Consider the following 27,673-nt stretch of genomic DNA (forward strand, 5'->3'; position numbering starts at 1 on the left):
TACTGGATGAAACACAAGCTGGAATCAAGATTGCCTCATGTTTTTAAATCTGTCTTAACAATCTGTTCAGTCTAAATGGTGAAATCATTGGTTTTTATCACAAGGGTATATAACTACTAACAAATTGAAAGTGAAAGTGACTCAGTGTGTCTGACTCTTTGCCACCCCATGGACTATACAGTCTATGGAATTCTCCAGGGCAGAGTACTGGAGTGTGTGGGCGTTCCCTTCTCCAGGGGATCTTTCCAACCCAGGGATCAAGCCCAGGTCTCCCATACTGTGAACAGATTCTTTATCAGCTGAGCTACAAGGGAAGCCCAAGAATACAGGAGCGAGTAGCCTATCCCTTCTCCAGCATATCTTCCCAACCCAGGAATCGAACTGGGGTCTCCTACTGGGGTCCAGCCCCAGTGGATGCAGGTAATTCAAAGGGAAGACGGCTTCGGCGATCAAGATACGATAGAATTAAAGATAAAAAGAGTGATCAAATAACGATAGCTCAGTGAGAAAATTCAGTGGAGAAAAGAGGCTGAATAACTTGGTTTACGTGGAAGGCTAACAAAATTCCAAGATAAGGAATTTGCATCACCTACCTAGGCCGCAGGCGTCCTCCCATTCTTCCGAAGGAGAGGAGACACTAAGGTCTCCCCAGTCAGATCTTAGAAGCCCAGGCAAAATTAGTAGGCTTGACGAGCCTCCAGGCTCCAGATGGGAATTCAGCCAGAAGGTGAGAGAAAGAACGACATTGGGAGACCAAGCTTTGGTGAACGAGGCCGGCACTTTATTTTCCAAAGTAGTTTTTATACCTTAAGTTGTGCATAGAGGATAATGGGGGAAGGGGTAGAGTCAGCAGTAAGCCAGGCTTTTTTCCCCGCAAACTTATCATATGCAAAAGTTTAGGCGAATTACATCATCTTCTGGCCAAGAGGCCTGTTAACATTTTATGATCCTTTCTTCAGAAAACTTATTTTTCTCTAAAGGTGATCATTCTAAAGTCAGGCGCCACCCTCCAAAAGCATTAGTTAAAGTTGCATTCCTACAGAGCAAAGAAGATGGCGGAGGAGTAGGACAGGGAGAACACTTTCTCCCCACAAATTCATCAAAAGAGCATTTAAACATCGAGTAAATTCCACAAAACAACTTCTGAATGCCGCAGAGGACATCAGGCACCCAGAAAAGCAATCCAACTCTTCGAAAGGAGGTAGGAAAAAATATAAAAGACAAAAAAAGAGACAAAGAGGGAGGGACGGAGCTCCGTTCCAGGAAGGAGTCTTAAAAAGAGAGAAGTTTCCAAACACCAGGAAACCTTCTCACTGCGAATCTGTGCCGAGCTTTGGAAGCACAGAGGGCAACATAACAGGAAGAAAAATAAATAAACAATTAAAACTCGAAGATTGCGAGTCCTACGGTAACTCCCCCAGTGGAGAAGCAGCGCAGACGCCTGCAGGCGCCATTAACAAGCGGGGGCTGGGCAGGGAGGCGCAGCGCGGGCTGCATCGCTTAGAGTAAGAATCTGGCCTGAATACCCTGAGCACTATCTGAGCAAAATAATTTGGGCTAACAAACCAGACTGTGGGATATCTACTACGCGAAAAGCCAGCCCCAACCTAAGACCGCCAGGCCCGCGCGACGGAACAAAGAATTGAACAGAGATAGCCGGCTGCAGACCTTCCCCCTCCGGTGATAGGCAGCCAGAGCCGGAAGGGGGCAATCGCAGCCCCAGAGAGACATTATCTATAAAACTGTAAGCAGGCTTCTTTGCTAACTAAAACTTCTTGGGGGTCTGGATGGTTAACATCTGCCTAAGAAGGTGCGCGGTTTTGCGCCCAGATAACCGAGTGGCGGGAGACGATAAGTCACAGCATTGGCACTCGCCAAACACCTCATCACTTGAGCTGCTCGGACCTGGGAAGAGCACAATACTCAGGCCCAACTGAGTCTGCGCCTCTGAGGACTATCCGAGTGCCTGAACCTGAGCGGCTTGGACCTGGGAGGTACATGCAACCCAGGGCCAGCCTCGGATTGTTCCCGGCGGAACAACCTAGAGCCCGAGCAGTGTGGGCAGGGAGGCTACACGCGCAGTGAGCGGGGGCAGACCCAGTGTGGCTGAGGCACTGCGGCGCGCGCCAGTGTTATTTGCTTGCAGCATCCCTCCCTCCCTCCCCACAGCGCGACTGAACAAAGAGAAGAAATACAGTTCCACCCATCAGAACACTGACACAAGCTTCCCTAACCAGGAAACCTTGACAAGCCACCTGTACAAACCCACACACAGTGAGGAATAGCCACAATAAAGAGAACTCCACAAACTGCCAGAATACAGAAAGGACACCCCATACTCAGCAATTTAAACAAGATGAAGAGACAGAGGAATAGCCAGCAGATAAAGGAACAGGATAAATGCCCACCAAACCAAACAAAAGAGGAAGAGATAGGGAATCTACCTGATAAAGAATTCCGAATAATGATAGTGAAATTGATCCAAAATCTAGAAATTAAAATGGAATCACAGATAAATAGCTTGGAGACAAGGATTGAGAAGATGCAAGAAAGGTTTAACAAGGACCTAGAAGAAATAAAAAGAGTCAATATACAATGAATAATGCAATAAATGAAATTAAAAACTCTCTGGAGGCAACAAAAATAGTAGAATAACAGAGGCAGAAGATAGGATTAGTGAATTAGAAGATAGAATGGTAGAAATAAATGAATCAGAGAGAATAAAAGAAAAACGAATTAAAAGAAATGAGGACAATCTCAGAGACCTCCAGGACAATATTAAACGCTACAACATTCAATCATAGGGGTTCCAGAAGAAGAAGACAAAAAGAAAGACCATGAGAAAATACTTGAGGAGATAATAGTTGAAAACTTCCTAAACTGGGGAAGGAAATAATCACCCAAGTCCAAGAAACCCAGAGAATCCCAAACAGGATAAACCCAAGGCAAACACCCCAAGACACATATTACTCAAATTAACAAAGATCAAACACAAAGAACAAATATTAAAAGCAGCAAGGGAAAAACAACAAATAACACACAAGGGAATTCCCATTAGGATAACAGCTGATCTTTCAATAGAAACTCTTCAAGCCAGGAGGGAATGGCAAGACATACTTAAAATGATGAAAGAAAATAACCTACAGCCCAGATTATTGTACCCAGCAAGGATTTCATTCAAGTATGAAGGAGAAATCAAAAGCTTCTCAGATAAGCAAAAGCTGAGAGAATTCTGCACCACCAAACCAGCTCTCCAACAAATACTAAAGGATATTCTCTAGACAGGAAACACAAAAATGGTGTATAAATTCGAACCCCAAACAATAAAGTAAATGGCAACGGGATCATACTTATCAGTAATTACCTTAAACGTAAATGGGTTGAATGCCCCAACCAAAAGACAAAGACTGGCTGAATGGATACAAAAACAAGACCCCTACATATGTTGTCTACAGGAGACCCACCTCAAAACAGGGGACACATACAGACTGAAAGTGAAGGGCTGGAAAAAGATTTTCCATGCAAATAGGGACCAAAAGAAAGCAGGAGTAGCAATACTCATATCAGATAAAATAGACTTTAAAACAAAGGCTGTGAAAAGAGACAAAGAAGGTCACTACATAATGATCAAAGGATCAATCCAAGAAGAAGATATAACAATTATAAATATATATGCACCCAACACGGAGCACCGCAGTATGTAAGACAAATGCTAACAAGTATGAAAGGAGAAATTAACAATAACACAATAATAGTGGGAGACTTTAATACCCCACTCACACCTATGGATAGATCAACTAAACAGAAAATTAATAAGGAAACACAAACTTTAAACGATACAATAGACCAGTTAGACCTAATTGATATCTATAGGACATTTCATCCCAAAACAATGAATTTCACCTTTTCTCAAACGCACATGGAACCTTCTCCAGGATAGATCACATCCTGGGCCATAAAGCTAGCCTTGGTAAATTCAAAAAATAGAAATCATTCCAAGCATCTTTTCTGACCACAATGCAGTAAGATTAGATCTCAATTACAGGAGAAAAACTATTAAAAATTCCAACATATGGAGGCTGAACAACACGCTGCTGAATAACCAACAAATCACAGAAGAAATCAAAAAGAAATCAAAATTTGCATAGAAACGAATGAAAATGAAAACACAACAACCCAAAACCTGTGGGACACAGTAAAAGCAGTCCTAAGGGGAAAGTTCATAGCAATACAGGCACACCTCAAGAAACAAGAAAAAAGTCAAATAAATAACCTACAGAGCAAAGGTGTGTTGGGCTATAACAAGAAAAGAATTAACTCAAGGTCCAAGGTTACAAACATTAAAGCTATTACTTACATTCCTATACACCAATTATATTAATCAATACACTCCCAGGGACACAGTAGGTAAAGGATATGGAAACTTAGCAGCAAACATTGGCCCAACAAGTGAAAAACCCTTCACCAATACAATTTCTAATCAATCTTTTAACTGCTCAAAGGAATCTGTGTTTAGACAGTTTAGAAAGTCTCATGCCTCTCACGGTTGGGAGGCTCTGAACAATCACATGTGGCCGGAAGAACCTATTCAGGCAGGCTAGAGGACTTCCAAAGGAGTTTGTAGGTTGAAACACTCTTGTCACACCCAGGAACTTTATTAACTGGAGCTGTAAGTTAACTCTTTTTCAGAGAAAGGGAGAGAAATGGTGGTGGGGGACAGCCCCGGGTAAAGTCAGAGGTGTAGGTGAGAACACAAAGCAGTAAAGAAGTCAGACTCTGGTTTTTGAGGTAGATGCTCGAGAATTTTCAGGGGGACTCCTGAGGCTCGATCCTGCCTTTGTGTATGCCGAGCCTCCTTCTTCATGACCTTTGCCACAGGCGGAGTTCCTCACCTTGGCTCCCGGCAGTCTCCTGCATTCCAGACAGATTCCTTACCGACTGAGCTCTCAGGAAGCCAGAAGCGTCAGTGAGTAGTAGTAGAAGTGTTAGTTGCTCAGTTGTGTCTTTTTCTTTGCGACCCCGTGGGTTGTAGCCCACCAAGCTCCTCTGTCCATGGGATTCTCCAGGCAAGAATACTGGTGTGGATTGTCATTCCCTCCTCCAGAGGATTTTCCTGACCTAGGGATTGAACCCGGGTCTCCTGCATTGCACACAGATTCTTTACCATCTGAGCTTTACCATCCCTGACCCAGGGAGCCTGGGTCTCTATTATCAAGGGTTAAATCACATAATTAACTCACTACCCACCCATCTCTTTCTCCCTAGAAGTAAGATTAGGTGAAGAAGATGAAACTGAGAATGGGGCCTTCCTAAAATATCTCTATATCCCCAGGAATGACAGGATAGATGAGCTCCATTTCAAACAAACAACAACAACAACAAAAAACCCAAAAAGTTTGTGAAAATCATCTTAAGTAGATATTTTTAGTGACTGATTAGTAATTCAGCATATTTTGGAAAGAACTCCAATTTAGAACATATTAGTTATGCCTGCTATTTTCAGGGGGTGGGGAAGCTGCATCGTGCAGCAGGCAGGATCTAAGTTCCACAACCAGGGATGGAACCCATGCAGCATGCACTGGGAGCTCGATTCTTTACCACTGGACCCCAGGAAATCCCGTCACACCTACTATTAATAGAAGGCATGCTGCATACTACACACTCTAAATACTTTATGAGCGTTATCTAACTTGAATCTACCATCAGCCCTATATTATAGGTGATACTGCTAAATCTCAGATAGGTTAACTTGCTGGAGGTCACACCCTCATCAAGTAGAAGAGCTAAAATTCAACTCAGTTTGGCCAATACCAATGCCTGTGGCTGTAACCATGATAATTAGTTTTATTGTATTCCTTTTTGCTTAAATTTCTCATTTAGGCGTAGGAAATAATGCCATGTCCATCTCTCACGGTGTTGATTGAGTGAGGTTAGGTATTTGAGAAAATGTACGTATGTATATGGGCTTCCCAGGTAACGCTGAGTGAAGAGTGAAGTCGCTCAGTCGTGTCCGACTCTTTGCGACCCCATGGACTGTAGCCCACCAGGCGCCTCGATCCATGGAATTTTCTAGGCAAGAGTACTGGAGTGGGTTGCCATTTCTTTCTCCATAGTGGTAAAGAAACTGCCTGCAGGAGACATAAGAGACACAGGTCAATCCTTGGGTCAGGAAGATCCCCAGGAGGAGGGAATGGCCACCCACTCCAGTATTCTTGCCTGGAGGACCCCACAGACAGAGGAGCTTGGTGGGCTACTGTCCACTGGGTCGCAAAGAATAGGACACAACAGAAGCGACTTAGCATGCATATAGGTATGTGTATATCTGTAAAATGAAATTGCTTTGCAAACAGGAAAGTGTTCATATACATGTATTTTGTTGTGTTCAATGTATTTTTCCAGCTAACTGTGTCATCTTGGGGGAATTCCAGCTCCATATATTAAGATCCTCACTTGGAAATCATAGGTATAGGACTAGAGGATCACCATGTCCATTTTGGCTCATAGGACTCCAATTTCATGAAAGAAAAGCTATAATGATGAGATCATGTCAGGCCCAAGGGAGAGTGAGAACTGAATCAGAAAGGACATGATAACATAGGGCATGAAATTAGCAGGGACAAAAACTCCATGACAACCATGACTCTAGAGAGCAAGTACTTGGAGTTTTTGAGCCCTGATTATCTTCCCTCCCACCTCGCTCTGCCCTTAGTAACACATTTAAGAGGATTTTCAGTGCGGGCATCTCTCTGGCTGTGAGTGTATAATGGTTTAAAGGTTCCCATCTCAGAGAGCAATAGGACCCACCTGGACAATTCCTTTGGAAAAGAAATAGAAAATTTCAACCTTTGGCAAGAACTCTGTCTTTCTGGGTATCTGGGTGAAGGTGAGAGGGCAAAATTTAGAGAGGCTAGTAGACTGTGTGATGTCTCTATAGCCATGTGAAGCATCCAGTAGGACCTTTGCAGAAGAACTTTCATAGCCCCCAGAAGCTCCCATCTTTCTACTCGTCCCCCTTCTCAAGTCCATACCTTCCTCTTATGGCTTTTCCTCGAGTTTTCTTTCTCCTTTATACCACTTCTCTAACCTTCAGTGAAAAGATTAACCTGTCGTGTAAACATCAGGTATTGCTCTGGGGTGGCGGATGGATGTTGAGTTACAGTTCTGCAATATCTTAAGGATGGGATCTTGAACTTTGTTACCTTCTGATTTTTTTTTTTCCACCTGGAAAATGAGGGTAAAGGATCATCTAGAATAAAACGAGATAATGTCTATTAAACCTACTACCTTGTAAAAGTGAATTGTGTTGAATCAAAAATAATCATTTACTGAACTTCATGGGAATTAACTATGGTCTAAACACGTCTGACTTATTCTTGCCAAGAGCACTTCTAATTTAATTTGTTCCCTTGAGGATGTTTTCATAAATAATAATTGATTTGATATCCGCTTCAATATATCGCTTTGAATCATTACTTTCTGTACAGGAAAGCCAAACTAATTACTCCATAATAATATGTCAGAACTACTTGTGTATAATTCCATGGCATTTTGAATTATACTTCACTAATTTTCCATTGTCATCTTTGGAGATCCTGGGGTTCTGAGGATGCTAGAGTGGGTGACACAGATATGAGAGGTGACCCTCTCCAAGCACATGTGTGTGTTAGTCACTCAGTCGTGTCTGACTCTTTAAGACCTCCATGGACTAGAGCCCCCGAGGCTCCTCTGTCTGTGGAATTCTCCAGACGAGAATACTGGAGTGGGTTGCCATTTCCTTCTCCACCAAACAGACGTAGTGGTTGTTTCACTGCCTCCTTTGAACCTTCTTACATCGTTCTTTATCCGGTGACATTCTTGGCTTTCTTAACCTGCACAAACTCGCAAGTGACCATGTCCTTAGTAGATCAGATTTGAAAAAGATTTTGCTACATATGTATGCCCACCCCTTATTTGCTTATGCTTTTTATGTTACAGGCCTTACCACATTGCCTCTTAAAAATATTTTGTGATTATATTTGCCATTTCATCAAGTGTATTTCAAAATTATTTTAGGTAAGTGAAATTTTCAGTCATAATCAACTTTCAAATTATTATAGTTTTTCTCTTATAGTTTCTGGTTCATTGTTCTACTTCAGAAGTTTCTTTTTCATCCCAAAATTATATAAAATCATATCTATTAATTTTGCTAATCCTTTAAAAAGAACTGAAATATAATTGATTTACAATATTGTGTTAGTTTTAGGTATACAGCAAAGTGGTTCTGCTGTATACATACATGTAAATATATACACATTCATTTTCAGATTCTTTTCATTATAGATTATTACAAGATATTGAATATATTTCCCTGTGCTGTACAGTAAGTTCTTGTTATTTATCCATTTTATATATAGTACTGTATAGACATTAGTCCTAAACTCCTAATTTACGTCTCCCCAGTTACCCTGCTATCCCTCTGTTTGTATTCTATGAGTCTATTCCTCTTTTGTAGAGAAGTTCGTTTGTATCATTTTTTTAGATTCCACATATAAGTGATATCACATGATATCTGTCTTTATCTCTCTGACTTATTTCATTTCATATGATAATCTCTAGGTCTATCTATGTTGCTACAAATGGCATTATTTCATTCTTTTTAATGGCTGGGCAATATTTCATCGTATATGTGTACCACGTCTACTTTTTCTTTCTTTAAAAAAGTTTAGCTTCTTTGTATTATTTTCCTTTCAGCCCTGACGCTCCCATGTCACTTTTGCACTGAGTAATGATTTATGTTCACATATTTTTAAAAGAAAATAATGGGAAGTTGTATTTCATTTTAAGATTTAGTTTCCAACCACTGAAACATTTCTCATTCTCTGAGTTCATTTGCATAGTTTAAAATTTTTTTTCATTTTGTTTTTAATTGGAGGATAACTATTTCACAATGTTGTGTTGATTTGTCCCATACATCAACATCAATCAGCCACAGGTCTACATATGTCCCCTTGTTCTTAAACATCCCTCCCACCTCCCTCCCATCCCACTCCTCTAAGTTGACACAGAGCACCAGTTTTGGGTTCCCTGTGTCATACAGCAAATTCCCACTTGCTATCTATTTTATATATGGTTATGTATATGTTTCAATGCTACTCTCTCAAATGATTCCACCTTCTCCCTCCTCCACTGTGTAATATTTTACTGCATTTATGTACCACATCTTCTTCATCCATTCCTCTATTAATGGGCATTTATACTGCTTTCATATCTTGGCTATTGTAACTGGTGCTGCTATGAACTTTGGAGTGTGTGTATCTTTTTGAATTAGAGTCTTCTCTGAATACATGCCCAGGAATGGGATTGTAAGATCATATATTGGCTGCAGCAATTTACAGTCCTACCCAACATTGTGGGTGGTTCCCTTTTCTCCACATCTGTTCCAGCACTTATTATTTTAAAATGTTTTGATGATGGCCATTATGACTGAACAACAACAACAACATTCTGACCAGTGTGGGATGATTGTTCTGCAAAATATTTTACTTTTACTTTAGGGGCAAAGGATTCATTAATAGAAGAAGCCACTTGTTACATACAAATAATTTCAATTTTTATAGATTATCTGACTTAATGTCAATATACAGTCATTAAAAGAAAGGAAATAGAAACAATAGAGAGAGGTAACAGCGTACACATCACCAAATTGGGCCAGCAACCTACATCCAGAGGTGAACAGTGCTGGGAAGTCCCAAGTAATAGCAATCTGGAGTCTCTATTGGGAAAGGGTCCCAGGTGGTGCATCCATCCCAAGGGTGAGACTTCCAATTTCAGTTTGGGGGGCTCCTGTTTGCAATCCAAGGGTGCAAACTGATATCAGCAGTTTGTGTGCAAAAATGCAGCTTTGATTTCACTTTAACTTTTACAATGCTGTTTGTTTCACCTTGGGAAGCGTGATTTCTTGGACCCTGGGGGACTGGCCAGACCTCTAGGGGCTCAAGAATTCCAAGACCCACTCCCTTTTTAATCTAAAGTGCTACCTGACTTTCTGTGCTTGCAAGTGGGCACAGAATCCAGGCAGTGTCCAGGCAGGTCAGAAGCAGGTGAGAGGCCTGCTTCTGAAGTCTGAACAAGACTTCCTCCACCTAATTTCCCTAACAGGTGATACATCATTGCACTTTTATCTGCATTTTCTAATAAATAGCAATACGGAAAATCGTTTCATGTGCCTGTTGGCCATCTGTGTGTCTTCTTTGGAGAACTGTTTATTTGAGTCTTCTGCTCATTTTTTGATTGAGTTGTTTGGTCTTTTTGCTATTGAGTTTTATGAGCTGTCTTTATGTTTTGGAAACTAAGCCTTCGTTAGTTCCATCATTTGCAAATATTTTCTCTCAGTCTGTTGGCTGTCTTTTTGTTTTGTTTATGGTTTCCTTTGCTGTGCAAACACTTTTATGTGTCATTTATTTATTTTTGCTTTTGTTTCTTTTACCTTGGGAGACTGTTACTACCATTTATCAGTGAATGTTTGCCTCTGTTCTCTTGTAGGTGTTTTGTGGTGTCCTGTCTTATGTTTAATCACCAAGGTAGTTTTGTTTATTTTTATGTGTGGTGTGAGAGTATGGTCTAATTTTATTGATTTACATGTGGCTGTCCAGCTTTCCAAACACCACGTGCTAAAGAGGCTGTCTTTTCTCCATTATGTATCTTTGCCTCCTCTGTTGCAGACTAATTGACTGTGAGTGGATGGATTTATTTCTGGGTTCTTGATTCTGTTCCATTGATCCACGTGTCTGTTTTTTGCCAAAACCTGTGTATTTTTTTTTTAATTTTATTTTATTTTTAAACTTTACATAATTGTATTAGTTTTTGCCAAATATCAAAATGAATCCATCACAGGTATACATGTGCTCCCCATCCTGAACCCTCCTCTCTCCTCCCTCCCCATACCATCCCTCTGGGGTCTTTAGGGGTTTCTGTATAGAGTTTTAACTTATTTGCATGCAAAGACAATTTTACCTGTTCCCTTCCCACTTGGGTACATTTTATTTCTTTTCATTGTCTGACTTCTGTGGTAGGACTTCCAATACTATACTGAATAGTCTTGGTGAGAGTGGCCCTTCTTGTCTTGTTCCAGGATTTAGCCGAAAGGGTTTCAGTTTTTCACTGTTATGTGTTATATTGGCTGTGGATTTGTCATAAGCGGTATTATGCTGAAATATGCTCCCTCTATATCCATTTTGGTGAGAGTTTTTTTTTATCATGTGAAATGGTGTTTATGATGTTGAATTTTATCAAATGCTTTTTCTGCATCCATTGAGATGCTGTGATTTTTGTCTTTTCTTTTGTAAATATGGTGTATCACACTGATTGATTTGCTTATGTTGAACCATCCTTGTGACCCTGGATGACTCCAACTTGATTGTAGTATATCATCCATTTTATATCTTGTTGGATTCAGTTTGGTAATATTTTGTTGAGGGTTTTTAGATCCATATTCATCAAGCTATTGGCTTGTAATTTTCTTTATTGTAGTGTCTTTGCTCTGTCCTTCACCATCTCTTGGAACCTGCTCAAACTGATGTCCATTGATTCTGTGATGTCATCCAACCATCTCATCCTCTGTCATCCCCTTCTCCTTCTGCCTTCAATCTTTCCCAGTGTCAGGGTCTTTTCTAATGTCAACTCTTCACTTTAGGTGGCCAAAGTATTTGGAGCTTCAGCTTCAGCATCAGTCCTTCCAATGAATATTCAGAATTGATTTTCTTTAAGATGGACTGGTTGGATCTCCTTGCAGTCCAAGGGACTCTCAAGAGTCTCCTCCAACACCACAGTTCCATAGCATCAATTCTTAGGCATTCAACGTTCTTTATGGTCCAACTCTCATATCCATACATGACTACTAGAAAAACCATAGCTTTGATTGACACATCTTTATCAGTAATGCCTCTACTTTTTCATACACTTGTCTAGGTTTGTCATAGCTTTTCTTCCAAGGAGCAAGTGTCTTTTAATTTCATGGCACAGTCACCATCTGCAGTGATTTTGGAGCCCAAGAAAATAAAATCTTTCACTGTTTCCATTCTTTCCTCATCTACTTGCCATGAAGTGATGGAACCAGATGCCATGATCTTAGTTTTTTGAATGCTGAGTTTTATGCCAGCTTTTTCACTCTCCTCTTTCACTTTCATCAAGAGGCTCTTCAGTTCCTCTTAGCTTTCTGCTATAAAGGTGGTGTCATATGCATATCTGAGGTTATTGATATTTCTTCTGGCAATCATGATTCCAGCTTAAGCTTCATCCAGTCTGGCATTTTGCATGATGTACTCTGCATATAAGTTAAATAAACAGGGTGCCAATGTATATTCTTGACGTACTTCTATTTTAATTTTGAACGAGTCCATGTTCCATATCCAGTTCTATTTCTTCTTGACCTCCATACAGGTTTCTCAGGTAGCAGGTAAGGTGGTCTGGTATTCCCATCTCTTTAAGAATTTCCCACAGTTTATTGTGCTTTATACAGTCAAAGGCTTTAGCATAGTCAGTGAAGCAGAAGTAGATGTTTTTCTGGAATTCTCTTGCTTTTTCTGTGATCTAGTGGATGCTGGAAGTTTGATCTTTGTTTGATAAGAGTATTTTTAAAATTATGAATAGATGCTATATTTTGTCAAATGCTTTTTCTGCATCTGTTGAGAGGATCACATGATTTTTATCCATTTGTTTGTTAATATGGCATATTACATTAATTGATTTGTGTGTGTTAAGCTATTCTTGTGACCCTGGAATAAATCCAAGTTGATCATAGTGTTTGATTCTTTCATAAATTGTTGGATTCTGTTTGTCAATATTTGTTGAGAATTTTTGCATCCTTGTTCATCAAAGGTATTGGCCTGTATTTTAATTTTTTATTTTTCTAAAGTCTTTGCCTGATTTTGGCTTTAGGGTAATAGTGACCTTATAGAATGAATTTGAGAGTGTTCTCCCCAATTCAGTTATTTGTAATAGCTTAGGAAAGATGGTTATTAGTTTTTCTTTATATGTGGATAGAATTCCCCTCTGATGCTCTCTGGTCTGGGACTTTGGTGGGAGTTTTCTTACAAATTCGATGTCACTACTGGTGATCAGTTTGCTCAAATTGTCTATTTCTTTTTGACTCAGTCTTCCAGGTTATACGTTTCTCAAAATTTTCATTTCTTCTAGGCTGTCCAATTTGTTGGTGTATAACTTCACAGTATTTGCTTATGATTTTTTTTATATCTCTGTAGGATTGGTTTTTATTGCTAGTCCTCAAGATATGACTGAGTGACTGAACAACAAACATACGCATGAGTTCCACACCAAGAGGGCATTGCAGGTCAAATTTGCTTATAAATCTAGCAAAATAAGCCTAGGTACCCAACTAACATAATCAGCTATGTAGTATGGTACTTTTAGATGTTTATAACACTTTTCACACAAATAATACATGAAAGACAAACACATACACAAAAAAGCATTTTTAATCTTACAATATAGTAACTTGAAAAGTACCATAGTCTACCAGCTACATTACTGCTGGCTCTATGCTTGCTTTCAGACACTGTGGGCTTAAAATAAAGATATTATACTACTGTACCCTACACAGTATTGTATCGTAAAGTACACAGAAGCCCACTTGTAGAAGATGGAAGCATGTGACAGTGTATGCCAGATACGTGAACTAACTTACCTGATTAGACATGCAAATGAATGTTTGCATCTTTGAAGGTTTGCAACTGGAAGGTTTATATATAAGGGATTTACTTTATTTCTCCTCTTTCATTTGCTATTTTGTTTAGTTGGGTCCTCTCTCTTTTCTTCTTGGTGATCCTGGTTAAAGGTTTGTCATTTTTGTTTATCTTTCCAAAAACTGGTTCTTGGTTTTATTGGTCTTTTCTATTTTTTTCTACTATTTCTTATGTGATCTTTATTATTTCATTCCTTCTGCTGACTTTAGGCTTTATTCTTCTATTTCTAATTCTTTTAGGTGGTACATTAGGTTTTTCCTTTTTCCTAAAGAAGGCCTATATCTCTATGAAGTTCTCACTTAATGCTTTTGGTGCATCCCATAGATTTTGAAAAGCTGTATTGCCATTGTCATTTGTCTTGAGGTAATTTCTGGCTTCCTCTTAGGTTTTGTGACTGACACATTTTTTATTGAGGTATAGTTGATGTGCAATATTATATAAACTTCAAGTGTACAATGTGGTGATTCACAATTTTTGAAGGTTATAGTCAGTCCATAATCATTATAGAATATTGGTTATACTCTATGTATCCCTGTGGTTTGTTTGTTTTATGAACAGCGGTCTGTGCCTCTTCACTCCACCCCTTGGCCTTGCCCCCACTCGCTTCCCTCTCCCAGCCAGCAACTCTCAGCTTGTTCTCTGTAACTGTTTTTCTGTCTTTTTATTATTTTTATTCATTTTCTTTATTTTTTAGATTCCACATGTAAATGATATTATATATTATTTGTCTTTCTCTCTCTGGCTTATTTCACTAAGTGTAATACTCTCCAAGTTCATTTACAGTTTTGAAAATAAGCATATCTTCTGGGTCCCACCAAAATATCCAATTTATAAATCGTGATATAAGTTTCCAGCTTTTTAGGAGCTGCCGTGTTAAATATACTTTTAAAAGTTTTACAAGTTATCTTGTGAGTAAAAGAGGAAAGTTTAAAAAATCTCTCCAGATGGCCATCTGGGAGAGAATAGCTATTTCAAACTTATGCTGAATGAGGCACTTATGCTTTGTTATTATAAAGCAGCAGTTATACATTGAGTTATCAGAGGTCTCTTAAAAACCCGGTATTTTAACCAATGATCTCTTATTTACATCTAGCAATCACAGAATTTCTGGTTTACTTCAAAGTTTTTTTTTATTCGAATTTTTAAAAAGTAATCTATTTTTTTAATTGGAAGCTAATTACTTTACAATAGTGTAGTGGCTTTTCAGCTTTTTAAATATGTCTTTTAATGTTCATGAGATCTACCTCATGAGATAATTGAGAACCTGAAACACCGAGACGTTACTTCTGGACAAGATGAAAGGCTGACGTCTTTCCAAGGACAGTAAAGCATTTCCCCTTTTCCAGGGATCAAAGGGGGGAAATATGAGATTTGTGATACTACCATCTCACCCGACTCAGCAGTGCATCCTCTCTTCTCTCTTCGAATTTTAAGAGCATCAAACCAATGATTAGGAGAGAAAATATCACAGAGATCACTCATTTTATCCTGTTGGGATTCTCAGATTTTCCTAGAATCATAGTAGTGCTCTTTGTCGTATTCCTGGTGATATACATTTTGACCCTGACTTGGAACCTGTTGCTTCTCATCTTAATAAGAATGGACTCCCACCTCCACACCCCCATGTACTTCTTTCTCAGTAATCTGTCCTTCATGGACATCTGCTACGTGACCTCCACAGCCCCCAAAATGCTCCACGACTTCTTCCAGGAGCGGCAAATTATCACCTATGTGGATTGTGTTATTCAGAATTTCGTATTCTCCACCATGGGGCTGAGTGAGTCTTGCCTCATGACCGCCATGGCTTATGACCGATATGCCGCCATTTGTAACCCACTCCTCTATTCATCAATCATGTCACCTGCTCTCTGTGGTCGGATGGTTCTGGGATCCTACTTGGCTGGACTCTCTGCTTCTGTATTCCAATTGTGTGCCATGCTCCAGCTCCACTTCTGTGGGCCTAATGTCATCAACCACTTTTTCTGTGACATGCCCCAGCTGTTACTTCTATCCTGCACTGACACTTTTTTTGTACAACTCTTTACTGCTTTATTGACAATGATCTTTGGGGTAATAAATGTTTCTGTTATCATGATATCCTATGTCTACATTGTCATCTCCATCATGAAGATCACGACCTCTAGTGGCAGGTCCAAGGCTTTCAACACCTGTGCTTCCCACCTGACAGCAGTCACTCTCTTTTATACCTCAGGTATGTTTGTCTATTTGAGTTCCAGCTCTGGTGGTTCCTCCAGCTTTGACAGATTTGCGTCATTCTTCTACACTGTGTTGATTCCCATGTTGAATCCCTTGATATACAGTCTGAGGAACCAAGAAATCAAAGATGCCTTGAGAAGGTTGCAAAAGAAGAGTAGGTATTGCTGAGGCCACAGATTCTGAGATTTCAGATGGATTTTTCCTATCAGAGTCACCTTACACAATAACATTCTTATGAATGAAGTATAACAAAAGTCATACTGCTTTTGGACCAAGAAAGCTTAATTTGACACATAATATCCCCAAATGGATCAACAGTTGGATCATGCTACACAAACAGTATTTTTACATCCTAGGGCCTCATTACTTTCTGCCTACATTAAGTGAGGCCTCCTCATCTATTGATACATCCACAAGTATTTGTGAAACGCTGGAGTTTAGTGCCTTGTTTCTTCTTTTTTGCTTCTGAGAGGGAGCCCTGTTCCATCTCGGGCTTCTGACCCTGAAGAAGGGATAGCTGACAGAGGCCTCAGGAATGTTTAAACCTCATCTCCCAGATATTCTGATGCAATTCTGTGGTGGTGGCCAGTGTTTGTTCTGTGTTTCTGATGAGAATGTATGCAGAGAGGGAACATACCTTTGGGCAGAAACAAGATGTACTATTGGCCTGATTGGGCTTCCCTGGTGACTCAGCTGGTGAAGAGTCTGCCTGCAGTGTGGGAAACATGGTTTCGATCCCTGTTTTGGGAAGATCCCCTGGAGAAGGGAAAGGCTACCCACTCCAGTATCCTGGCCTGGAGAAGTCCATGGACTCTATAGTCCATGGGGGGTCACAAAGAGTCAGACACAACTGAGCGACTTTCACTTCACTTCACTTCACTTCATTGGCCTGATTGTGCCTCCTGGAAAGACGAATATGACATAGCTTATGTTTGTGTAAGTCCTTCTCAGGGACAATTACCTAATAGTTTGGGAGTTTATCCTGAGCTCCACCACTCTAATAAGGCAGAGGTGATGTGAATTATAGAGAGGAAAGGAATGAAGCATGTGTTCTCTTCAGTGCCATTTACTCATGAGTTCCATGATGTAATTTCTTGCCTGTAGTGTAGAATGGGGAGTTCTCATGGGGATGATATTAAAAATCTATGTCACAGTCAATAGAGATTTCTGATATTGTAGGACTCAAATCTCTCTCTCCCATTAAATTCGGAAAATTCACCCTAGATTGCAGGCTTCCCAGGTGGTGCTAGTGATAAAGAATCTGCCTGCCAATGCAGGAAATGCAAGAGACACACATGTGATCCCTGGGTTTGCAAGATCCCTTGGAGTAGGAAATGGCAACCCACTTCAGTATACTTGCCTGGAAAAATCACATGAGCAGAGGAGCCTGGTGGGCTACAGTGCATGGGACTGCAGAATCAGATGCAGCTGAGCACACCCTTGTTGGACATAGACATTGTGATCATGCTACCAAATAATTTCTGCTATTTCAAGCATCTAAACATGTTTAATGTGATGAGAATTGTGTGAGAATCCATGGACATAATAAAGTTACTAAATATTTCATACTGTAGAGCAAGAACAAATATGAAAAGCTGGTATAAATTCTTTTCTTTTATCTGTGTTCAACATTTTATGTCCCAGAAACTTGTGGTTGTATGGTGTGATATAATGGTTGGAGTAGAATGGTTAGAGTTACTTTAATGCTGATATTTGCCAGGAAAACTTAAGGTGCAAAAGCGGAAATAGATTGAAGATAGGCAGGGTTCTTAACTCTGGCCAATTTTCATCTGCAGTAGGAGGATGTAAATTTGTGGTCCTTGTGATCCGTTTAAAAATAAGAACAAGATGTCTTCTGACTGTTGACTTGCCAGATTTCCCAGACTTCAACAAAGTGATATAAAGTACATATTACTCCCTGCAATAAGAAGCCCATGTCCCATAGTGAGAGAGTAGCCCCCACTCACGGCAACTAGAAAAAGCCCGAGTGCAGCAACGAAGATCCAGAACAGCCAAATACATAAATTCCTAAAAAATAAAAAAAAAATTACAATTCACTGAGTTTTGACAAATGTATCAGTTCAGTTCAGTCACTCAGTCATGTCGGACTCTTTGCGACCCCATGGACTGAAGCACTCCAGGCCTCTATGTCCATCACCAACTCCTGGAGTTTACTCAAACTCATGTCCATTGAGTCAGTGATGCCATCCAACCATCTCATCCTCTGTCATCCCCTTCTCCTCCTGTCTTCAATATTTCCCAGCATCAGAGCCTTTTTAAATGAGTCGGTTCTTCGCATCAGGTGGCCAAAGGATTGGAGTTTCACTTTCAACATCAGTCTTTCCAATGAATATTCAGGACTGATTTCCTTTAGGATGGACTGGTTGGATTTCCTTGCAGTCCAAGGGACTCTCAAGATTCGTCTCCAACACCACAGTTCAAAAGCATCAATTCTTCGGCACTCAGCTTTCTTTATAGTCCAACTCTCACATCCATACATAGTCCAACTCTCACATCCATACATGATCACTGGAAAAACCATAGCTTTGAAAAAAGACAGACCTTTGCTGTCAAAGTAATATCTCTGCTTTTAAATACACTGTCCAGGTTGGTCATAACTTTTCTTCCAAGGAGCAAGCGTCTTTTAATTTCATGGCTGCAGTCACCATCTGCAGTGATATTGGAGCCAAAAAAAATAAATTTTGTCACTGTTTCCACTGTTTGCCCATCTATTTGCCATGAAGTGATGGGACCAGATGCCATGATCTTCGTTTTCTGAATGTTGTGCTTTAAGCCAACCTTTTCACTCTCCTGTTTCACTTTCATCAATAGGCTCTTTAGTTCTTCTTCACTTTCTGCCATAAGGGTGGTGTCATCTGTATATCTGATGTTATTATATTTCTCCTGGCAATCTTGATTCCAGTTTGTGCTTCACCCAGCCCAGCATTTTTCATGATGTGTTCTGCATATAAGTTAAATAAGCAGGGTGACAACATACAGCCTTGACATACTCCTTTCCCGATTTGGAACCAGTCTGTTGTTCCATGTCTGGTTCTAACTGTTGCTTCCTGACTTGCATACAGTTTCTCCAGAGGCAGGTCAGGTGGTCTGGTATTCCCATCTCTTTAAGAATGTTCCACAGTTTGTTGTGCTCCACATAGTCAAAGGCTTTGGCATAGTCAATAAAGCAGAAATAGCTGTTTTTCTGGAAACTCTCTCGCTTTTTTGATAATCCAACAGATGTTGACAATTTGATCTCTGGTTCCTCTGCCTTTTCTAAAACTGGAAGTTTATGGTTCATGTACTGTTGAAGACTGGCTTGGAGAATTTTGAGCATTACTTTACTACTGTGTGAGATGAGTGCAATTGTGCGGTAGTTTGAGCATTCTTTGTCATTGCCTTTCATTGGGATTGGAATGAAAACTGACCTTTCCCAGTCCTGAGGCCACTGCTGAGTTTTCCAGATTTGCTGGCATATTGAGCACAGCACTTTCACAACATCATCTTTTAGGATTTGAAATAGCTCAGCTGGAATTCCATAACATTCACTAGCTTTGTTTGTAGTGATGCTTCCTAAGGCCCACTTGACTTTACTTTCCAGGATGTTTGGCTCTAAGTGAGTGATCACACCATCATGATTATCTGGGTCGTGAAGATCTTTTTTGTATAGTTCTTCTGTGTATTCTTGTTACCTCTTCTTAATATCCTCTGCTTCTTTTAGGTCGATACCATTTCTGTCCTTAATTGTGCCCATCTTTGCATGAAATGTTCCCTCGTTTCTCTAATTTTCTTGAAGAGATCTCTAATCTTTCCCATTCTATTGTTTTCTTCTATTTCTTTGCACTGATCACTGAGGAAGGCTTTCTTATCTCTCCTTGCTGTTCTTTGAAACTCTGCAGTCAAGTGGGTATATCTTTGCTTTTCTCCATTGCCTTTCACATCTCTTCTATTCTCAGCTACTTTAAGGCCTCCTCAGAAAACCATTTTGCCTTTTTGCATTTCTTTTTCTTAGAGATGGTCTTGATCACTGCCTCCTGTACAATGTCACGAACCTCCATCCATAGTTTTACAGGCATTCTGTCTATCAGATCTAATCCCTTGAATCTATTTGTCACTTCCACTGTATAGTCATAAGGCATTTGATTTAGGTCATACCTCAATAGTTTAGTGGTTTTTGATATTTTCTTTAATTTAAGTCTGAATTTGGCAATAAAGAGTTCATGATCTGAGCCACAGTCAGCTCCCAGTCTTGTTTTTGCTGACTGTATAGAGCTTCTCCATCTTTGGCTACAAAGACTATAATCAATCTGATTTTAGTGTCGGCCATCTGGTGATGTCCATGTGTAGAGTCTTCTCTTGTGTTGCTGGAAGAGGGTGTTTGCTATGACCAGGGCGTTCTCCTGGCAAAACTCTTATTAGTCTTTGCCCTGCTTCATTCTGTACTCCAAGGCCAAATTTGCCTGTTACTCCAGGTGTTTCTTGACTTCCTACTTTTGCATTCCAGTCCCCTATAATGAAAAAAAGCATCTTTTTTGGGTGTTAGTTCTAGAAGGTCTTGTAGGTCTGCATAGAACCGTTCAACTTCAGCTTCTTCAGCATTACTGGTTGGGGCATAGACTGGAATTACCATGATATTGAATGGTTTGCCTTGGAAATGAACAGAGGTCATTCTGTCGTTTTTGAGATTGCATCCAAGTACTGCATTTCAGACTCTTTTGTTGACCATGATGGCCACTCCATTTCTTCTAAGGGATTCCTGGCCGCAGTAGTAGATACAATACAATGGAGAAGGCAATGGCACCCCCACTCCAGTACTCTTGCCTGGAAAATACCATGGACGGAGGAGCCTGGTAGGCTGCAGTCCATGGGGTCGCTGAGGGTCGGACACGACTGAACGACTTCACTTTCACTTTTCACTTTCATGCATTGGAGAAGGAAATGGCAACCCACTCCAGTGTTCTTGCCTGGAGAATCCCAGGGACGGGGGAGCCTGGTGGGCTGCCGTCTATGGGGTTGCACAGAGTCGGACATGACTGAAGCGACTTAGCAGTAGATACAATGGTCATCTGAGTTAAATTCACCCATTCTGGTCCATTTTAGTTCGCTGATTCATAAAATGCCAATGTTCACCCTTGCCATCTCCTTTTTGATCACTTCTAATTTGCCTTGCTTCATGGACCTAACATTCCAGGTTCCTATGCAATATTACTCTTTACAGCATTGGACTTTACTTCCATCACAAGTTACATCCACAACTATATGTTGTTTTTGCTTTGGCTCCATCTCTTCATTCTTTCTGGAGTTATTTCTCCACTGATCTCCATATTGACACCTACTGACCTGGGGAGTTCATCTTTCAGTGTCCTGTCTTTTTGCCTTTTCACACTGTTCATGGGATTCTCAAGGCAAGAATACTGAAGTTTGGCTTGCCATTCCCTTCTCCAGTGGACCACATTCTGTCAGACCTCTCCACCATGACCTGTCATTCTTGGCTGGCTCCACATGGCATGGCTCATAGGTTCATTTAGGGTTAAGTTCAGGGTTAATTTCTCTCATTTTCTCAGTCTATATAAAGCTTTGTCACTTTGTTATCCCTCTGAAAATTATCTTTGATTTTATTAATTTTTCTATTGCTTTTCTTATCTTTATATAATGTATCTTGCTTTGAAAAAAATCTTGTGTGATTAAGCACACATCCACACACATGAAGAGCTACTCTATGAAATAGCTACTATTGTCAGCTCCATGATAACACTGCGGTGACAGTTCTGAGGCTTAGGAGGTTAATTTGCTGAAGATTATGAACTCCTCAAGTCTAAAAGATGATATGAACTCAGATTTGCTGATATCAATGCTCATTGTTGTAACCACAGTAATTCGTGGCCTTGTCATCTATTAATTTTTTGTTCCTTATTGCCTTGATTTCCTCACTTATGCATAGAAAATGGCATCATCTTGACTGCCTCACGGGGCTGCTATGATGATTGATTCAGTTAAGGCAATTGAAAAAATATGTGTATGCATATATCTAAAATAAAGTGCTTTGTAAACAGAAAGGACACGTTTATGGTTTTTCATGCAATTTACCAACTGGTTATGTTATCTTGAGCAAATCCCTTAGCTGCACTGGCTTCAGGTCCTCACCTGGAAATTGAATGCATTGAACTAGATAATCCCTAGGTCCAGGGATCTCCAGCTCTAATGACTCCAAGTTCATTAAAAGAAAAGTTATAATCAAATGATCATGATTGGACTATGGGGAAGTGGGGAATGGATCCAGAAGGGACAGAGTAAAATCGAGCATGAAATTAGCAGGGACAAAGACTCCATGACAACCATGACTCCAGAGAGCAAGTGCCTGGAGAGTTTTCTTTCCCTAATTGTCCTTTCCATTTCACCTCTGCCGTTATTAACACATTTAAGAGTATCCCCCGTGTGGCGTTGTCTCTGGCTGTGAGTGAACAGCCAGCTCATGGACACAAGAGTCCATCTTTGACTGAATAGGCCCCATCTGAAAAATTTGGGGAGATAGACGATTTCAATGTTTGGCAAGAGCTCTGTCATTCTGGGGGATCTGAGTCAAGGTGAGAAGGCAAGATTTATACAGAAGAGTGGATTTTGTGCTATCTCTATAGCTATGTGAATCTTCAGAGAGAAAGGTTTTTAGTCCTGTTTCTTTCTTTCTTCAACTCTTCCCCCTCCCGCAGGTCCATGACCTCCTAAGCTCGTCCTTAGGTTCCCTTTCTCCTTACACAAATTCTCTGATTTTCAGTGACAAGGATAATCTCTAACTTAAAATTTCAGGTCTCACTCTGTAGTGAGAGACAACTGTTGAGATCTAGTTCTGCAATTTCCCAAGGATATAATTTTGAACTCTGTTACCGTCTCTTTTTCACTGGTAAAATAGGGGTAATAAGATCACTGAGACTCAAATGAAATGATGTCTGTGAAGCCCAACACGTTGTACAAGTTAACTGAGTGCTGAATTTAACTAATAGTTTACTGAATTTCAGGGGAATTTCCTAAGCTCAGAAATGCTTGCCTGTGTTTCCCAACTTTATCCATCCCAAGGACCCTTTAAATTTATGCTTGCTGAGCATGCTTGTAAAAGATAATAATGAATTTGAGTTCCACTTCAATATACAGCTGTGATTCCTTATTTCTGTGTAAGAAAAGTCCAGCTGGTCATGCCATAATGCTATGGAAAAGTACTCAAGTACCATTCCACTGGGCTTTTGAAATACTTTAAGTAGCTGTCCACTATTATTTTGAATAATTTGGGGGTTTGGAGACCAGAGCTTGGATGAAACAGACATCAGAGATTCCCCACTGCAAGTACAGGTAGTGTTGGCTTAAATGTCACTTTTAGTCTTTTCTTCCTTACATTGTCCTTTTTTATGCAGCAACATTCTTGGCTTTCTTAACCTGACTTTGTACGCTGCACAACCTTGCAAATGACCATGTCCTTAGTGGATAAGATTTGGAAAAAGTTTTAATAGGCTATATCTCCCTAGTGAAAATCTCCAACCAATATTTACATCAGTCACCTTTTCTGCTACAAACCATCTTGAAAGCTGGTGAACACATACAGAAAGGTTCATTCGAAGAGAGTGACTATATTACAGGATATTTGCTTTTCCTGCAGTTTTCCAAATTTTAACAACATAAATTTTTAGGATAAATTTTATCGGGGATAAGTGAAACCACACACAGCTCATCATTCTTTTCTGGCAGATATGGGTTACATAGATAACTTTAGTTGAGGCTGAGTCTGTTCCTAGAATGTATTGAGAAGATGAAAGATTTCACTGTGAGTGATTGGTCAAAAGCTGGACTTACTTCCACTGAACTGATTAATTGTGTTGATATACTGGGAATGTGGGTGAGAGTTTATACTTTCAAAATATTTTCATGGAATTCTACACATCTTGGACAGAATGGGTGAGAATATGTTGGCAGTATTCTTATAAGAGTAAACAGAAAGATTTTAAAGTTCATGAAAGTATAAATTGAAATGAAACAAATGTATTTTTACTTTCATATCCAAAAATGGGTTAAAGAATTACTTCTTAACATATCCAGCATCTATTTACTGAGTAATACAAATATTAGTATATGAGATGCACATAGCATAATCTCTCCACTAGTCTGCTGCTGCTGCTGCTGCTAAGTCGCTTCAGTCGTGTCCAACTCTGTGCGACCCCATAGACGGCAGTCCATCAGGCTCCCCCATCCCTGGGATTCTCCAGACAAGAACACTGGAGTGGGTTGCCATTTCCTTCTCCATCCACTAGTCTACATGCTGTCTATAGTGAATATCACAAGTTCCACTCTACTTGGTGTTGGTGGAACATAAAAAGCAGAAATCGGAGCTTACCATTTCGCTGACTGGGAAATAATACAATATAGAAATAAACATAATCACTTATTAACAATATTCTGGAGTCTAGGTTTAGAACTCATTTAATTTAGGAACTAATTTTATGAAGAACTCCTTGCTACTTCAGGATTAGTTCTGACTTATTTTTCCCTTTATGGTGAGGAATGATCATGGAAATGACAACCACTAACATTCATTCATCTCTTACTGTTTTGAACCCTTTATGTCATTCAGTCCCTGCAACAACCCAGTGAGGTGGTAAAGGATTATTAGCCCCATTTATAGATGAGGCAACTGGGAGGTAATAACTAGCTAAGTGTTGCACAGCCAGTAGGTAAAAGTGTGGAAAATCTATTGTCTCTGACATTCTTCCTCGTTCTCTCTGTCATTTTCCCTCTCCCTGTCTCTCTGTCTCCCTTTGCTATTAAGGATTAAAGATGCATATATCTTAGTAACTTGTTCTTATTATAAATATAGGAGTTGCAGAAAGTTGAAAAACAATATACAAGTAAAGGAGAAAATAAAAACCATACCATTCATTACTTTTGGCCTTTGTATTTAGTTCACATGCAATGTGCATGAGAGAGAGAGAGAGATTAGCTAATGCACAGGTCTTTTGTCTTGATGGTGATGTTGTCCCATAATAAATCTCTTAGGCTTTCTTAACTCTTTTTCATTGTTTTCCCTCCTGTTTTATTGAGTGTGCTGTTAAAAGTCTCTATTGATTTCTTCAACTCTAGGATTTTTTTTTTTTTTTTTTGGTTTCTCTTTCTTTGTTAAACACATTTTATTCATTTTGTTAATGCATTGTTTTCTTAATTTCATCCGGTTGTCTGTTTATGGGTTTTATATTTCACCGAACTTTTAAAAGAGAATTATGCTGAGTTCTTTGTCAGACCATTTATAGATCTTTATTTCTTTAGTGAAAGTCACTCAGTCATGTCTGACTCTTTGCAACCCCATGGACTTTACAGTTCATGGAATTCTCCAGGCTAGAATACTGGAGTGTGTAGCTCTTCTCTTTTCCACTGGATCTTCTCAATTCAGGGATCGAACCCAGGTCTCCCACATTGCATGTGGATTCTTGGCCAGCAGATTCTTATAAAGCTATTAAAGCTTTATAAGTTTCCTTTAGTGGTGTCATATTTATCTAATTTTTCATGATCCTTGATTCCTTTGTTAGTGTCTGCATGTTTGCATAAATGATCTCTACTTCCAGATTTTCCAGGCTTGTTTTAGTAGAGACAGCCCTTCCCCAGTCAGCTCAGCTTGGAGTTCTAGATAGATCATCTGGCAGTGACCTTGATCAATTGGGCTAGCTATCAAAATCTGGGTTGGATGAAGCACAAGCTGAAATCAAGATTGCCGGGAGAAATATCAATAACGTCAGAAATGCAGATGACACCAATCTTATGGAAGAAAGTGAAGAAGGACTAAAGAGCCTCTTGGTGAAAGTGAAAGAGGAGTGTGAAAAAACTGGATTAAAACTCAACTTTCAGAAAACTAAGATCATGGCATCTGGTCCCATCACTTCATGGCAAATAGATGGGGAAACAATGGAAACAGTGACAGACTTTATTTTGGGGGGCTCAAAATCACTGCAGTTGGTGACTGCAACCATGAAATTAAAAGACACTTGCTCCTTGGAAGGAAAGTTATGACCAACCTAGACAGCATATTAAAAAGCAGAGACATTACTTTGCTAGCAAAGGTCCATCTAGTCAAAGCCATGGTTTTTCCAGTGGTCATGTACAGATATGAGAGTTGGATTATAGAGAAAGCTGCATGCTGAAGAATTGATGCTTTTGAACTGTGGTGTTGGTGAAGACTCTTGAGAGTCCCTTGGACAGCAAGGAGATCCAACCAGTCCATCCTAAAGGAAATAAGTCCTGAATATTCTTTGGAAGGACTGATGTTGAAGCTGAAACTCCAGTCCTTTGGCCACCTGATGTGAACAGCTGACTCATTTGAAAAGACCCTGATGCTGGGAAAGATTGAAGGCAGCAGGAGAAGGGGACGACAGAGGATGAGATGATTGGACGTCATCACTGACTCAATGAACATGAGTTTGAGTAAACTCCGGGAGTTGGTGATAGACAGGGAAGCCTGGCATGCTGCAGTCCGTGGGGTCATAAAGAGTCGGACATGACCGAGCAACTGAACTGATACTGATCAAAGTCTTTTTTGGGGTGAGGACATTGCCCAGGCTCTGAGGCTGGGGTGCAGATGCTGCTGGCCAGGAGTAGTTGATGTGATTGCTTTCTTGGTTTCTTGGCCAAGAGTAGCATTAGGACGGCGTCTCTTCTTCCCTGGATTCTCAGGCCAGGTTTCTGAGCTAAGCAGGACTGAGTACTCTATCCAGCAGGAGGTAGGGCTGGGAATTAACTTCATAACCTGGACAGGGCTGCAGAATGGGCTCCAAGGCTGTTGTGACCCACCAACTGGGGACCCAAATCAGAAGAACTGTACACCGAGTTCCTTGGTCACGTGGGGGCACGGCTTTGCTCTGCAGAGAGGCAGAGAGGTCGGGCTCTCTGCTCACATGCTACTGTAAGCAGGGCTGTGGGATGGGCTATGCAGTTTCCCACATGCTTCAGTTAGTTCTCCTGGACGCTGGGTCTGAAGGTTGTGTTCAGAGTGGTTAGGACTATACATTATTCTTCTTGCCTGTACATGACCACAGAACAGGCCCAAGACTGGCAAGGCTCCTTGTTTGGGAAACAAATTAGGAAGAACTGCACACAAAGTTCTCTGGCCAGATGGGGCCATGCAAATGGGCAGAGCTCCTGTCTGGACACTACTCAAGCACTCCTGGGTCATGGAATTTTCTGAGTGTTCTAGCCATGCTTGAATAACCTCAGTAGTAGATGGGGTTATGAATCATAGGTGCAGGAGAAGAGGCTCCCAGGATGGCAAGGCTCATTTTTCGGGGTCCCAAATCAGGCAAAACTGCTGGAACTCAGTCTGCCAAGATCCAAGCCCTGACTGTTCCAAGGCGGGTCTCCCTTCTCTGTCATAGTGTGATTCTCAGTGGTCACACCCCACAGATTCCTGCATGGTTTCTAGGACATGAGACCAGAGAAGGTCTTCCTAAGGAGTGACCCGTAATGCCGGGGGAGCTGGAGGTCCACAGTGGGCTCTCTCTCTTTTCCATAAAGAAACCATAGCCCTAAAGGGTGCTCTTGGTGTAGCTAGGAGAGGGGCAATGCAATCAAACGTATCTGGTCCTCTACCCATCTAATGTGGTTTTTCTCCATCTCTCTAGTTCAGCCTCATTCCTGTGCTTTAGGATTTTTTCATTGGTACGTGCCTATAAATAACTGCTAATTATTTTTGT

The 27,673-nt window shown here is 40.3% G+C and overlaps 1 protein-coding gene across 1 annotated transcript; it reads left to right on the forward strand.

Annotated features, from left to right (window-relative positions):
- The first annotated feature begins 15,182 nt into the window (after positions 1-15,182).
- On the forward strand, positions 15,183-16,124 carry LOC102272696 (olfactory receptor 5AN1). The gene has a single exon (XM_005905490.2). It carries the CDS (start codon positions 15,186-15,188, stop codon positions 16,122-16,124), a length of 939 nt encoding a protein of 312 aa, XP_005905552.2. The 5' UTR covers positions 15,183-15,185.
- The last annotated feature ends 11,549 nt before the right edge of the window (positions 16,125-27,673 follow it).

The sequence above is a fragment of the Bos mutus genome, chromosome 15 (assembly GCF_027580195.1).
Source record: "Bos mutus isolate GX-2022 chromosome 15, NWIPB_WYAK_1.1, whole genome shotgun sequence".
NCBI lineage: Eukaryota > Metazoa > Chordata > Mammalia > Artiodactyla > Bovidae > Bos > Bos mutus.

What these genes read in the sequence shown, in the direction of transcription:
- LOC102272696 (XM_005905490.2), top strand. Translation starts at nt 15,186, where the DNA reads ATGATTAGGAGAGAAAATATCACAGAGATCACTCATTTTATCCTGTTG.